This window comes from Eriocheir sinensis, chromosome 16 (assembly GCF_024679095.1).
Source record: "Eriocheir sinensis breed Jianghai 21 chromosome 16, ASM2467909v1, whole genome shotgun sequence".
Classification (NCBI taxonomy): domain Eukaryota; kingdom Metazoa; phylum Arthropoda; class Malacostraca; order Decapoda; family Varunidae; genus Eriocheir; species Eriocheir sinensis.
The window spans coordinates 20,155,137-20,171,012 of NC_066524.1; the positions used below are offsets into that span (position 1 = coordinate 20,155,137).

The window sequence follows — 15,876 nt, forward strand, 5'->3', positions numbered from 1 at the left end:
TATTAGTTCCTTTGAAATACTTGCTAAATACACTTGATAAACGTAAATATGATCTGTGTTAGGCGTTTTCTGGGGGTATATTTAGTGTTTAGTTGTATTAGACGTAGTATTTGAATGTCTGGATGTACGGGGCTGTCAATACTGTTAACAAATGACGATCGCTGGATGAATTATCGTACTTAACTTGCCTTCTGTAACAAACTCTATGGTCCAAGTCTCCCCCATGACCCAGAAAAGGTATTAAAAGCCTCAAACTTTAATAATATATACTTTTCACATATATACAAGTACCCATACACACATACAACCTCTCCTTCACTCACACACGTACGTCAATCTTGAATATACGACGATGTGAGCTTACAATAATAAAGGGAAAGAAGCATACGATAATGTGGTACGTATATATTTGTTATGTCTACAGATCTGACTTATCCTTATCATTTAAAACTATACACACAAAAAACTAAACGAGAGTAGAAAGACGTAGGTAATAAGAGAAGGAGGAGGAGGAGGAAGGGAAAAGGAAGAGAAACGGTGGACTGAAATAGGTCTGCGGATGAGGTGAGGTAAAGATGAGAGAGTAAACTTAGATATGAGATAGGATAGGATGGTGGTGTGGAGTTGAGTGGAGGCGGGTGGAGGTGGACTTTGGGGGTGGTGAGGTTTATACAAGAGGAGTTAGAAGGGGCGAGAATGTAAACTAAGATATGAGGTAGGATAGGATGGTGGTGTGGAGTTCAGTGGAGGTGGGTGGAGGTGGACTTTGGGGATGGTGAGATTTATGCAAGAGGAGTTAGAAGGGGCGAGAGTGTAAACTAAGATATGAGGTAGGATGGGGTGGTGATGTGGAGTTGAGTGGAGGTGGGTGGAGGTGGACTTTAGGTAGAACATTAGACAACAGGGAAGGAATAGGGCACAAATAGAGGAAGGTTGAGGATAGAGGTAGACGGAGGTGACTAGGCGGGGTTGCACGAGTCGGGTCACAGCACAGACACCCAGAAGGCAGCTTGAGAGGTACTGGGCGAGACGTGAACATCGATGGGGTACGTGAAGCCCCCGTGGGTTGCGTAATCCCTCAGGCCCACCACCAGCCATGACCCAGCTTTCTTCACCTGCCGCGCCGACCCCAAGGCCAGGTAACGTATGACCTCCGGCAGGTACTGAAAGGGAAAGGGACAGGTTAGTGAGGTGATAAGGAGTGTTAAGATAGAGAGAGAGGGAAGGAGCAAACGATTAAGAAAAAGAGATAATACACAAGACATTTAAAACTATACACTCAAAAATAAACGAGGTGAGGGAGGGAAAGGAGGGATACATGTGAAGGAAGGAGAGGGAGGATGCACGCAGTTATATAATTACCAACAGCTGTAGCCAATATTTATCCTCTACATATAAAAGGTATTCTTCCTTCCCTAGTCATCCCTGCCTGCTGCTCTACCCTTTAACCTACCCCTGATACCCTGCCAAACCTCTCTTCTCAACCCTACTGTGTCCTTTTCCTTGTCTATCTGAACCTATACTTGCCTCCCTGCCTTAGTATTCAACCCTATTCTGTTCCATTTCCTTCTTTTTGTCTATCCTGTTCAACCCTGTCTGCTATATTATGTCCTGTCTCACTACCATCCTGCCCTATCCCTTTCCTTGCCTATCTGATCCTATACCTGCCTCCCTGCCTAAGTATTCAACCCTATTATGTTCCATTTCCCTCTTTTTGTCTATCCTGTTCAACCCTGTCTGCTATATTATGTCCTGTCCCTACTCCGCCCCGCCCTGTCTCACTACCACCCCTGCCCTGTCCCTTTCCTTGCCTGTCTAGTGTTTCGTGTCCTATCCCCTATTCTACCCGGCCTCTGTCTTTATGTTCTGCTTCTGTCCTCAGCCCTGCCGTGTCCCTATTCACACACAAGGATCGGTTGCTCGTCATCTGCCTCCCTTCCCTCCCTCTCCCTCTCTCTCCACACACGTATCCAACCTCGATTCCAAACTTCCCATCAAATTATGTACACCCCAGCTGCCCAGTTTTTCATAATCGTTAATCACACACACTTTAGCCTAAATTCGTGCTGGTTTTTTTATATACAGAATTAATGTAACGTGTAACTTCTCGTATAAAGATTAAAGTTCAGGGCATGGGATGGAGATACGCGTGGCGGCGGTGTTCATATCCGTCACGTTGGCATGATCGTGGTTAGTTTATCACTGAGGGTGGGCGTGGGGGGTGCGGTTGGGGGGGGGGGGGGGGCAACGGTGCCAGACTCCCCTACCCAGCTTATTATATATATCAATTTCCAACCTAAAAACTCTCTCCTGGGCCACAATAGCGAGATTTATTTGTAGTTAGCATCACAACGGTTAATTTCAGATGTGTTTTAGGGATAGTTAAGCGTCAAAACCCGGTAAATAGGAGACTCAGTGGATACCAATCTGGCAATGGGGGGGTGGGGGAGGGGGGGGGTTCTGTATAATAAGACAACGGGGTGTTTGCCTGAAGAGATAACGAAACTTGGGATGCCAGAAGGGAGATTAACCCGGTACCAGCGACGGGCCAAATTTGTGCCATGATATAAACCCCCCAAAATAGATGATACATAAACTGATCACAAGTGTTTCAATATATATTATGAAATGGTGTGCTTGAGTGATGATTTTTTCTCATTAATTAATTCGCTTAGAGGGGCCTTTAAAAAACATGATACCCGCTGCTGCCGAGTTAACGAGTGCTTCCTCTGTCTCTTTCTCTACCTGACACTTTATTATTTTTTTTTTACATCAGAGGACACGACTCAAAGACAATAAAAAGAATACAAAAAAAAAGCAAGCTACTCGCCGCTCCTTACTATCTTTCTCTCTCTCTCTCTCTCTCTCTCTCTCTCTCTCTCTCTCTCTCTCTCTCTCTCTCTTTTCATTTTTATTTTATCAATTCTCTTTTACCTTCATTTCTGTCGTCCAAAACCTACTAGCATGCAATTTCTTCAACTACGTACAGCTCCATTTCAGTCTATTCTATACTTGTTAGGTTTCTATATTCCTACTGTCAATCAAACTTTTTAAGACTCCCATAATCCACTGACAATAATTAGTACATGTAGAGGGAAGGTTTGGTGTGGTACGGTATATTTTTTCTTTATGGTCACCCACGAATTTCAGGGTTGATTTTTTTTTCTCTCTCTCTCTCTCTCTCTCTCTCTCTCTCTCTCTCTCTCTCTCTCTCTCTCTCTCTCTCTCTCTCTCTCTCTCTCTCTCTCTCTCTATCTCTCTCTCTCTCTCTCCATTTTCATACATCGAAAATCATGAAGACTGCAACGGACTGCATGAAACGTCACAAATCATACGGGAAGAAGAAGATTCGTCCTTGAAGACCTTGGGATGAGTGCGTGCGTATGTGATGCCTGCGTTTAATCACTGGCGGAGGGGCGGGAGAAGTAGGAGAGGGGGAAGTGGGGTGGGGGGGGGGGATGAAGGGAGGGCAAGAGAGCAGAGTGAGTGTGTGAGCATCATTGAGAGACTTTTAATTTATTTTACAGCTGAGACAGTACAAGGGCGTAAAGAAAAATATATAAAAAAAGCCCGCTACTTACTGCTCCTGAATAGAGGTCAAAGGAGTGTCCAAAAAGAGAAGTGATGTTTGACAAGTCTTCCGAAACTACACTATATATCGCTATGCCAATGAGTCACAATATGTATTCGTCTGGTCGCTCTGGTTCTATTTCCACCTTTATCTTTTTGCTTTTGCCCTTCAGATGTGTCCTATATAATGACCCTACGGAACGCTTCCTCCTACGTTGGCTCCATCCGTCCCTCCATCCCACAGCATATTGAGGCATTAATCGACGGTTTTCCTGGTGATTCTCGTCCTTAAAGCAAGACCTATTCACCAGGAAAACCTGAGCGCGACTACGGAAGCAATTACCTGTTAAAAGAACCACAGAAACGACCTCCGCTACAAGAAGGGGAAGAAACTAAAACCTCTACTACTAGGCGGGCAGAGCATTTGTACTGACCCCTAACTAATGCTCACAAGAAGGGGAACGCACAAAAGACCTCCGCTACAAGAATGGACACAGCGAAGACCTAACTGCCCTTATACACGCATCTAGGCCGGGCAGGGCGTTAGTACTGACCCTTCACCAAGACTCACAAGAAGGGGAACACAGAAAAGACCTCCGCTACAAGAATGGACACAGCGAAGACCTAACTGCCCTTACACACGCATCTAGGCCGACCAGGGCGTTAGTACTGACCCCTTACTAATGCTCACAAGAAGGGGAACGCACAAAAGACCTCCGCTACAAGAATGGACACAGCGAAGACCTAACTGCCCTTATACACTCCTCTAGGCCGGGCAGGGCGTTAGTACTGCCCCCTAACTAATGCTCACAAGAAGAGGAACACAGAAAAGACCTCCGCTACAAGAATGGACACGGCGAAAACCTCAACACCTCTTACCCTCATGACTTGCAGGCGGCAGGTCGGCGTGGACAGCTTGCGTCTCTCCGTCAAGGGCAGCGACTCGTCATCTTTCTCCCTCCCCGTCAGCATCCAGCCCAAACGACGGAAGAGCGCCCCAGGGGAACACCCGACTGTTGTGTCCTCCTCTTTCTCATTCCGACGGTCTCCTGAACCCGCATCCTCCGCCTGAAATGTCTCGTAGGTGCTTGCGTGTCGCCTCGAGGTCACGGCGTCTTCCTGGGCTCGCTGCACGCCCCTCCGCAGCCCCTCGTCTACACAGGTTAGCAAGGTGAGGGACTCCGCCATCTGCTTTGAGTCGTGTATCCGCTGGTTGGCTACTGAGGGAGAAATACCGCGCGCTATACCACCATCCCACCCCCACCTGACCCTCCCATCTACACCCACCCACACAGCGTCCCTCTCCCCCGGCCCACTCAACGCCTCGGTATCTTCAGTGCACCAATTATGCTTTTAAGTACATTAGCTTTGGCACAGTAAGTCAGTAAGATCAGGCCTCCCCAAGTGCATGTTTACAGTTTAGTTAACGGCGTCTGTCCTCCCTAGCTCCTCGCCCCCTCTCGGTAAGTGATCATGGGGCCGTGTGCACAGTTATTTTGTTTTCTTCACTCGTCGGCCATAATGAGGGCGTCGTGCACACATCTGCTTGCCTGGCACCACCTGGAACTTTGACTCCCTGCCACGCCTCGGGGTGGGATGGACTTCAGCCCCGCGTGACTCAGTCCGATAATGTTGTGTAGACCCGATAACCCTGACGGGGGAGAGGAAAGATCATTTTACACGATTATCTTTCTGCGTCTGTGTTTGGTCTACGTTTCTGTCTACTTGTGTCTGCACATTGCATTGGTCTCTCCATCAACGACCGCTCTGGGTCAGGTCACACTGAGGGAGGTCATGCGTGGGGGTCTCTCGCGCCACCGCCAGGAGTGATCGCCCCATATTTAAGCCTCGTTAATTGGTGGCCAACACCTGCACACACACACACACACACACATACACACACTCTCTCTCTCTCAATCTATCTATCTATCTATCTATCTTTATCTATCTTTCACATGCCCCCGTTCGCTCTCTGTGCAATTAAAGGTTTGAGGCGACGATCACCACCTTCGGGTCGGCCGCGTCGCCACACTTGTTGCGTTTTGACTTCCTGTTTTCTCGCGGCTGTTTGTTTGTTTGCGTCCGTTCATTTGTGTGTTTGGTGGATTGCCTGAAGCTCAAGGTATTTTCTAACAACTTTCTCTTTCGTGCTGGTTATTTTCGTCAAGGCATTTTAAACTGCTATTTTTTTATAGTTTAAGAATGCTCGCAGCGGGATTTACGTGGCGTGGGTGTAATTAGAGGGGGAGGCGGGGAGGCGGGGGGAGGGGGTCCCTTTTATGACTTCTTAAATGTTTGAGGCTTATTACAGCATTTTTAACCAACTCTCTCTCTCTCTCTCTCTCTCTCTTCATCAGTATTGATCATTTTCAGGAGCAGTAAGTAGCGGGCTTTTTTTTTCATTATTATGTTTTTTTTACGCCCTTGCTCTGTCTCCTCTGCTGTAAAAAAAAAATAAAAATAAAAATAAAATAAATAAAAAAAAAAACGTAATGCACCTTCCCTCAATCATATACGGGAACACGGCACGTCATTCACCTTGCTAGTCACCTCGTAACACCCAAGAAAGGTTCCCCCACTAGTACATAGATTAGTCCCCCTTCCCAGGCGCCCCGTGGTGGTGTGAAGGAAACAAGCGGCGTCTCCTAAGGTTAGCATTTTATCGCCAGCCACAAGATACAGTCACACGCGGCCTCGCTCATCGGGACAGCTATATAGGGAGGAATTCTCTCTCTCTCTCTCTCTCTCTCTCTCTCTCTCTCTCTCTCTCTCTCTCTCTCACCTGTGTGTATACGTATAGTACACACACACACACACACACACACACACACACACACACACACACACACACACACACACACACACGTTACATAAAGGAATACATGACAGTTATGACAATGATAAGCCTGCTTACGATACACTTATATCAACATGTTTATCTCTATAGTCAGACTCGGCTGTCAAGTCAGTTTGGGCGGAGCGCTTCGGGGAATTCCCTGGCCACAGCGTTGCCAAATCTTACTGAGGGTCATTTTCTTAGACATTTCGCCGCCCAAGTTCACGTATTTAAAAAGGCTTTCATAAAAGCTTGGGTCATTTTTTTGGGTAGTTTAGTGACCCTGGTGGTAGTTAGACCTTTCCTCTGTCCCATGACCTAAAAAAACACATATTTGACGAGACTTTCGTAGGAGTTGTGCTAGGGGCATCATTCCCAGGGGTAGTTTTATGACCCTGGTGGTAGTTTGACCCTTCTTCTATGTCGTGAACCTAAAACATACATATTTGACAAGACTTTCGTAGGAGTTGTGAGGGGCATCATTTTCAGGGGTAGTTTTATGGCCCTGGTGGTAGTTTGACTCTTTTTCTATACCGTGAACCTAAAAAACATATATTTGACAAGACTTTCGTAGGAGTTGTGAGGGGCATTATTTCCAGGGGTAGTTTTATGACCCTGGTGGTAGTCTGACCCTTCTTCTATGTCGTGAACCTAAAACACACATATTTGACAAGACTTTCGTAGGAGTTGTGCGAGGGGCATCATTTCCAGGGGTAGTTTTATGACCCTGGTGGTAGTCTGACCCTTCTTCTATACCGTGAACCTAAAACACACACACATTACAACCCGACCGATCTCCTTCTCGGCCATGGAGGTATAATTGGTGGAGTTGACATCAGCCCAATTAAGTGAATCCGCCTGAGCAATCATTTTTACGGCCAAGTGTTAGGTGTTGTCAGGTCAGGCAGGCTCCCTCTTAATGGGCTCGGCTTCTCGGCCTGTGGAAGTAGTTACCGTGGGAACCGAATGCGTGATGTGGCAGAGCTGTGAGGAGGTTCTTGCCCCACCCGAACAGACTTAACATTTGTGTCGACTATAATAGGAGCTAAATTAAGAGTAGAGAGGCGGATACATTACACCTTCAGACACTTAGCTACGGAAACACAGAGGGTGATGCTTACGATAATAATGATGAGGATGACAAGAATGATAAGAGTAATAATAATAATAATAATAATAATAATAATAATAATAATAATAATAATAATAATAATAATAATAATAATAATAATAATAATAATAATAATAATAATAATAATAATAATAATAATAATAATAATGGTAGTTTGACAATTTGTAATGGTGAATTTAATGGTGCTGATGGTGGTAATATTGATGTGAAGAAGGAAAGATAGAAGAAGAAGAAAAAGAAGAAGAAGAAGAAGTAGAAGAAGAAGAAGAAGAAGAAGAAGTAGAAGAAGAAGAAGAAAAAGAAGAAAAGAAGAAATAGAAGAAGAAGAAGAAAAAGAAGAAATAGAAGAAGAAGAAGAAGAAGAAGAAGAAGAAGAAGAAGAAGAAGAAGAAGAAGAAAAAGAAGAACGAAAAATGAATTAAAAAAAGAACAAAAAAAAGAAAGCAAGGAAGAAAGGAAGAAAGAAAGAAAGAAAGAAAGAAAGAAGGAAGGAAGGAAAGAAAGAAAGGACAAAAGAAAGAAAGAAGGAAAGAAAGAAAGAAACAAAAGAAGAAAATGCAGTGACCACACCAACAATGATTACAGTAATAATAACTTCTATGAATATTAAAAGTAATATCAACTGTAGTATATATATAATGACACCAATTACACTAATGAAAATGATAATGATAACAATAACAACAACAATAATAATAATAATAATAATAATAATAATAATAATAATAATAATAATAATAATAATAATAATAATAATAATAATAATAATAATAATAATAATAATAATAATAATAATAATGATAACACAAACAAACACACACACACACGCACGCTATAGTATTACCATGACTATGCCGTTCAATGCAGTGACGGTGACATCAATGTGACGGTAATGTGAATGCAAATGAAAGTGAACATTTTCTTCTCTGTTTTATGTGTAAGTTAAGATTCAACGCCGCGAGTCTTATTCATTCTTCTGGGACGTCATCTTCAATTTTTTGTTTTATATTTAGGATGCAGCCGCTGTTGTCAAAATCCATTCTGTATCTCTTTAACTCTGCTTCTACTTTACCGTCTCCTGAAACAGCCATTTAAGGGACAATGGCACTCGAGAATCACTGTCTGGGTTTCGTTTCCAAACTTTCGCATCCCAAAGACTCGCGGTGTTTGCTTAGACAACTAACCACTACATTAAGAGGGCGTGTCAGCTGGACCCCGCCACTCCCACCACCCTGCCACGCCCCCCACGCCCTCTACATGCCCTGTGGCTTCACTACCTTAAAGTCTTCTCTTATATACATGGAGATATATACACTGCTGGCGCCGGACAGCCAGCGGGTTGGGGACTAAGTGGATTACTTTCCGCAGCTTGTAATTCTCATGTGAAGTAAAAATGTAAACTTAGAGTTTGAGTATTTGTTGCCGTGACTCAAAAATTGCGGAGGCGAGATAAATACGCAACACCTGCAAAACTACTTAGCAAGTGACTCCTTGGAGTGGGTTTAGTCTTTCCATGTGAATGAGTGACAATATAAATATTTTTCCTCACTACATTTCATTACAAGGACTAATTTATTTGATTTTAGGGGAATTTGTTTTCTGCGTTCCTAAAATGAGGAATGTTAGCATGTCTGTAGCCATTCTTTAAATTGATAAACATATTACAAAGACACAAACTGCTCCTGAATACTGAGCTTGGGCGTACTAAACAAACTTTTATCTGAAGAATGTTTACAAATGATTATTTTGACTGTAGTTCAATTAGATGCCTCAGCTCAATATTTTTCAGAGTAGCTCTTCTCTGATATGAATACTAAATGAGAGGAAGCCTACAGACCTACAAACACACCCAAGTGGACAGAGAGTGATGCAAAACCTGGTGCCAGTTTCAAGAAATTAACTTTGGTCGCTGGGCACACAAACAATGGGGCGTGTGTGCACAGCCGTCGGGTTTTAAAAGCCTCAAGAATGATTCATTGGTCACCCCGCAGCGAATGCCCTCCCTGGCACGCCTACATGGCTGCCTCGCCTCGGCCATGCTCCAGGGGGTTGTGTGGACAGCTGTGGCAGCGTTAGTTTTCCCCCTGGGCTGGCTGGGGTCGCTCAATGTCTGACGGGGCAAAGTTAGTGATCTCATCGGTCATGACCCACGGGGGCAGCGAGCCGTCCCGAGGCAGCTGGGCGTTGGGGTCTCCCTGACGACCCCCACCACCTTGACGCCCCCCACCCCCCTGGCGACTCCCTCCCCTGCCTCTCCTGCCACGCCCCCGCCCGCTGCTCCCTGCTCGCCGGCGGCACGTCCCGCGGCAGGTCTTCCCGCAGGTCCCGGCGCAGTTTGTTCCACGGGTCTTCTTGCACTTCTTGAGGCACCTCTTGCGGCACCGCGAGATGCAGCGGCCGGAGCTCCTGGGGCGGGCGTCCGAGGTGGTCTCCTGCGGCTCCTGGCTCAGCGTCGTGCCCTCCAGGTTGCTGGTAATCAGGTTGGGGTCGGAACAGTTGAGTCCCTGCCGGAAGGTCTTCATGGCCTGGCGGAGTGGCTGCAGGAGGAAGAGGCATCAAGGATGTTAAGGGTCACACTCGGTTCAAGACGGTAAGAAAGTTATCTGATTATTTACTTGTATTCTCACACTCCTAATGTTCTTATGTTTTGCTGTAGGCTCAGTTAGTCATTAATAGGTATATATGAACGCTTGTATCATAGGAGGAAGAGCTATCAACGAGTCTATTGGCCTGTCATGAATAAGCAAAGGAATTTAACAACGATGATTCTCTCTCTCTGCTAAATTGCATCCCATAATATACTCCCTTCCTCCTCCTCCTCCTCCTCCTCCTTCCCAGCACTCGCCTTAGACTTCTTGAACAGCATGACGAAGGTGGGGATGTACGTGGAGCCCTGGCGGCGGCCCATGATGAGGTGCGACTTCCTGGAGGGCGCGAGGTTGCAGCACGAAGCCTCCTCCGTCAGGGTGAAGCGGAGGCGGCGGAGAGCTCGGCGGTCCTCCTCGCCTCCCCTGTTCTTGTAGACCCGCTTGGACTTCTTCAGGTACAGCTTGCCCTTACGCTGCCTCTTAACCTTGGTCTTGATCACTGCGAAGAGGAGAATGTGTTAGATGGTTCTTACTCTTTATATTATACGAGTGACAGAGAAGATAAAGATAGTATACAAGAAAATAAAATGAGTTATACATAAATACACACAGATTATATTACACGAGTACAAGTGACAGAGAAGATAAGATAGTATACAAGAAAAGAAAGTGAGTTATACATACATACACATAGATATACATACATCCATAGATTACTCACTTCACATACATGCAGGGGATCCATGTATATACAGAGAGAGGTTGTGTTGTATATATTTAAGTGAATATACAGTGAAATACGTATATATAGAAGATAAAGAGAGGTAATTCAAAGCCCATAAGATAGAAGCATACAGAGATGGATAGTATTCGTAAGAGCATATAGAAAGAGGGTAATATATACAGACAGACAGACAGGTAAACAGCCATACAGACATTCGGTAGTTCTTATATGCATGATTAAACTTAGGAGCAAAAAGTTAACATACATAAAGGGAAATTACTTATACATACAAAGCAAATGCAACACACACACACACACACACACACACACACACACACACACACACACACACACACACACACACGGACAAGTTGGACAAATACAGATACGGAGACGGGACCACACGAGCGTAAGCCCAGGCCCTGTAAAACTACAACTAGGTAAATACACACACACACACACACACACACACACACACACACACACACACACACACACACACACTCACCCAGGTCGGCCCGGCAGTAGTTGTCTAAGATGTTCTCGTATGTCTCCACGGGGCTGCAGGTCTGGCACCCTTCATCTGCGGGCAAGACAACAGCTTACTCACGTGGGCCATTATTAAGAGAGAAGGAGGAGGAGGAGGAGGAAATAAATTGAGGCTAATGGTGGTCCACTTGACACCTTGACGCTAATCCCACAATTGGAGACAAGAGATGTGGCAGCGTGGTACGGAAGGAGAGACCCCCGCAGAATCCTCCCAATGCGCCAGTTTCTCTTGGATTCACTATAACTTAACCCTCACTAACTCAATACCCAAATAACTCAACCCTCACTCACTAACAGAACCTAACTGAATACTTGTTAATTTGTTTGTCTATCCTGCCTATTTTTTTCCATTCGTATGATGTCTAGATTGAAAGTCTGTTACGTATTCATCTATTTGACCTTATTCCTTGCTCACTGACAGACCTACACGATCTCTCTACTGTGGAAGTAATATGTTAATTTGTTTGTCTATCCTACATATTTTTTTTCCATTCGTATGATTTCTAGATTGAAAGTGTTACGTATTCATCTATTTGACCTTATTCCTTGCTCACTGACAGACCTACACGATCTCTCTACTGTGGAAGTTATCATGTTAATTTGTTTGTCTATCCTGCATGTTTTTAAAATAAATAATAATGATGAAAAATTAACGAGTCATAATTATATAGTATTAACAACTCGGCGCAGCTTACAGGGGCAATACAGGTACCTACACACACTCCATGGTTCTTCCTACATATCGCAGACTATCTCTTATCCACACCCTTAAAATAACTGATAATGATGAAAAATTAACGAGTCATAAGTATATAGTATTAACAACTCGGCGCAGTTTACAAGGGCAATACAGGTAGCTACACACACTCCACCTTCCTTTTTTTCTTCCTCCTTTCCTCCACTTGGGTTAACGAACGAACCCAGGCCTTCACAGATAAACAGGTGGATGCTGGAAGGGTGGGGTGGATTGGTGGAATGGTGTAGTGTGCCGCTGTCCACCTATCTATCTATAAGGTGCAGGGGATGAAGGGGTAACAAGGAAGGTTTAAAAGGATGCGTAGCGCTAACCCATCTATCTATCTATAAGGTGCAGGGGATGAAGGGGTAACAAGGAAGGTTTAAAAGGATGTGAAGCGCTCTCCCATCTATCTATCTATAAGGTGCAGGGGATGAAGGGGTAACAAGGACGGTTTAAAAGGATGTGTAGCGCTGTCCCATCTATCTATCTATAAGGTGCAGGGGATGAAGGGGTAACAAGGACGGTTTAAAAGGATGTGTAGCGCTAACCCATCTATCTATCTATAAGGTGCAGGGGATGAAGGGGTAACAAGGAAGGTTTAAAAGGATGCGTAGCGCTAACCCATCTATCTATCTATAAGGTGCAGGGGATGAAGGGGTAACAAGGAAGGTTTAAAAGGATGTGTAGCGCTATCTCATCCGCCTCTCAATATCTACTACCCACACCCAGACCGCGGATGCATGGCTCGGAGCGGGCAGGATCCAGCGGGTAGGAGCGCTAACCACCACCACGGCGCCGCTTAAGTCCATTATTCCCAAGTTTATACCACGGGAGCGAGGGAAGGCATGCTCGGGGCTCCTAAAGAACGCATTTTATCGCCTCTCTCCACCTTCATCATCAACAAGAGGAGGGTATCAAGACGCCTCTCCTCCCGAAATTGACCTATCTTTCGGCCACTCCTCTCGACTCTTTGTAGGAGCAGTGAGTAGCGGGCTTTTTTTTTTTTTCTTGAACTGCTTCCTGTACTTTAAAAAAAAACTAACTAACGGGAGCATACAACCAGGGGCGCGTCGCTACACTCACTAACTTTCGGCCACTTCTCTTGACTCTTTGTAGGGGCAGTGAGTAGCGGGCTTTTTTTTTCATTATTGTTTTTTTTTGCGCCCTTGAAATGCTTCCTCTACTGTAGAAAAAAAAAAAATAATAACGGGGAGTATACAACCAGGGGCGCGTCGCTACACTCACTCGCCGCCTCCCTAACTATCTCAAGTCCCTTCTGGTATATTGCAATCCACGGTTTCATTAAATTTGCTAAGACTGGTTAACTACTACCTCTTGGGGGCTCATCTTGGGGATCATCTCTGGTCGCTACACTCACTCGCCACCTCCCTAACTATCTCAAATCCCTTCTGGTATATTGCAATCCACGGTTTCATTAAATTTGCTAAGACTGGTTAACTACTACCTCTTGGGGGCTCATCTTGGGAATCATCTCTGCTTTGCACCACGAAACAACACATTTTATCTCTCCTTCTTATACTCCAATCAAATTTTACCTATATTCCCGATTTTCAACAGTATGCCCTTAATTTTATCTTTTCCCTACAACACACGCGCGACTGACCGGGCTCCTCCACCCCTCGATCGGGCGCTGACAGGCTTAGTAGCGAGACCTTAACACATCAAGGTTATATGTTCTAATACGCGGGGCCAGGCTTTGAAGATTACAGTCTGCTTTGAACTGAACGGAGACGGGAAGAAGCCGCGGTGGTGGTGGTGGTGGTTGAGGCGAGGCTGTGTTAGAGAAGACGGTGGTGGATGCTGCGTTGAAAGGGGGGACTGCAATGTTATGGAGCGGGTCGAGTATTGTCAAACGCGTCCACCCCTGGCATCAACTACTTCTAACGGCCGAATAGGAGATCAGTCGGGTTCTATTCAGTGTTTTTTTTAGGTTCGTGTTACAGATGAAGGTTCGGTCTACCACCAGGGTCATAAAACTACCCAAGGAAATCACCCAAACTCTTGTGGAAGCCTTAAATATGGGAGCTTAGGACTCGAAATGTTTTAAAATATGGGGATTTAACTATTTCCAAAGCCCAGAAAAGGGATCTCTCTCTCTCTCTCTCTCTCTCTCTCTCTCTCTCTCTCTCTCTCTCTCTCTCTCTCTCTCTCTCTCTCTCTCTCCGTCAACAAACTCTCCCAAACTTGGCGAGGTTCCATTCCCTCAATACACTTTTATTGCCACAAAACTCTCCAACACTCGTTATCGTATTTTCTCTCCTGCTTCCCACGACTCAGGACCTTTCAAGAAGACGAACAGGAGGAGGAGGAGGAGGAGGAGGAGGAGGAAGAGGAGGAGGAGGAAGAGGAGGAGGAGGAAAAGGATGAAGTGTAAGAGTTGATAGGAGATTGAAGAAGGATTTGAGGAAGACGAAGAAGAGGAAGAAAAAAATAAAAAGAAGAACAAGAAGAAAAAGAAGAACAAGAACAAGAGAAAAGAAAGCAAGAAAAAGAAAACAAGAAAAAAATGAAACAAAAATAAAGAAATCGAATGAAAAAGAAAGAAAAAAGAGAAGAAGTCCATAAAAGAGTGTGTTCCAAACTTTTAAGAGAGAGAGAGAGAGAGAGAGAGAGAGAGAGAGAGAGAGAGAGAGAGAGAGAGAGAGAGAGAGAGAGAGTATATCACCAAAGTTACAGATTGTCGTAGAGAGAGAGAGATAGAGCAAGCGAGCGAGAGCGAAAGTGAGAATTTGTACCTGTGGGCCTAGAAATTCAAGCACAGGTGAGTCGCTCTCGTACAGGTGTGTTTGTTTACCTGGACAAATCAAGGTTATAAGAGACTGAATAATTAACAAAAAAAAACTATAAGAAAACTACAATCCTTTTTTTTTGTCCTGAATCGAGTTTTATCAATGTTATTTTCCTCTCTCTCTCTCTCTCTCAGCTAATAAATCTATCTATCTCTTTATCTACCTATGTAATCATCTATCTATCTATCTACGTATCTATGTAACCATCAAACTCTATCTATCTTTCTATCGTCAACACAAGACAGTATATACAAAACAAACCTCAAACCAATCCTCTTCAAAACCTCACACTAAACAATCCAACCCCCAATCATCGCCTTCCTTCGCCCTGACTAAACCAACATTTGCTTTCCTTTCACGGCGCCCAAGGTGTCGGATTTGAGCAGAGCCGCGGCGGAGGAGTGAGTGTTAGAAGCTGGTGGGTTATGGGACACACAGAGGGAGGCCGTTACATCGCTCTTTGGCAAGGTTTGAGGCACTTGAGGTCAGGGATTGGGACGGGAACGACGTGTGGAAGGGTATGTATGAGTGTGAAGTGAGTCTGGGTGAGTGTGGAGGTGGAGAATGAGAGCTTGAAGGGACTGGGAAAGGTGGATGAGTGGCAGGGTTGAAGATGATGAAGGAGGAGGTAGAGTAAGAGGCTTGGGAGAGTGATCAAGTGTGGGAAGCTGCCGTAAGAGGAGCTTTAGACACTGTGAGAATGTATATACGATGAGATGGAGAATTGAAAGGTTAGTAAGGATGCAGAAATAGTAGTAGTAATAGTAGTAGTAGTAGTAGTAGTAGTAGTAGTAGTAGTAGTAGTAGTAGTAGTAGTAGTAGTAGTAGTAGTAGTAAAGGAAGTACAGTAAGAAATAAACGAGAAGAAGAAAGGAATAAAGAAAGGAATAAAGAAGTAGGAAGAAAGGAAGAAAGAAAGAAAGAAAGT

The 15,876-nt window shown here is 44.7% G+C and overlaps 2 protein-coding genes and 1 long non-coding RNA gene across 11 annotated transcripts in view; 1 reads left to right on the forward strand and 2 right to left on the reverse strand.

The window, feature by feature from the left end:
• Positions 1–390: 390 nt before the first annotated feature.
• LOC126999508 (uncharacterized) lies at positions 391–5,462 on the reverse strand. Its single transcript, XM_050862157.1, has 2 exons — positions 4,450–5,462; positions 391–1,163 (listed from the first exon to the last, which is right to left on the reverse strand). The coding sequence occupies exons 1-2, from the start codon at positions 4,756–4,758 to the stop codon at positions 984–986; spliced, it is 489 nt and encodes a 162-aa protein (XP_050718114.1). The 5' UTR covers positions 4,759–5,462; the 3' UTR covers positions 391–983.
• A 749-nt stretch (positions 5,463–6,211) lies between these two features.
• Positions 6,212–15,876, reverse strand: part of LOC126999509 (secreted frizzled-related protein 5-like) — a 59,606-nt gene continuing 49,941 nt past the window's right edge. For 2 of the 8 annotated variants that reach the window (XM_050862158.1, XM_050862160.1), the window contains 3 exons: positions 11,359–11,433; positions 10,384–10,625; positions 6,212–10,075 (listed from right to left, as the gene is read on the reverse strand). In XM_050862158.1, the coding sequence (XP_050718115.1) occupies positions 9,611–10,075; positions 10,384–10,625; positions 11,359–11,433 (782 nt within the window). In that variant the 3' untranslated portion in view covers positions 6,212–9,610. The remainder of the gene's footprint in view (positions 10,076–10,383; positions 10,626–11,358; positions 11,434–15,876) is intronic. The other 6 variants (XR_007753391.1, XR_007753390.1, XR_007753389.1 and 3 more) reach the window with 6 other exon arrangements.
• Positions 12,266–12,830, forward strand: LOC126999510 (uncharacterized). Of its 2 annotated transcripts, none has more exons than XR_007753392.1 (3): positions 12,266–12,413; positions 12,487–12,632; positions 12,706–12,830. It is a non-coding gene; the product is annotated as an uncharacterized LOC126999510 (long non-coding RNA). The 2 variants fall into 2 exon arrangements; XR_007753393.1 differs by having other exon boundaries at positions 12,276–12,413; positions 12,560–12,632.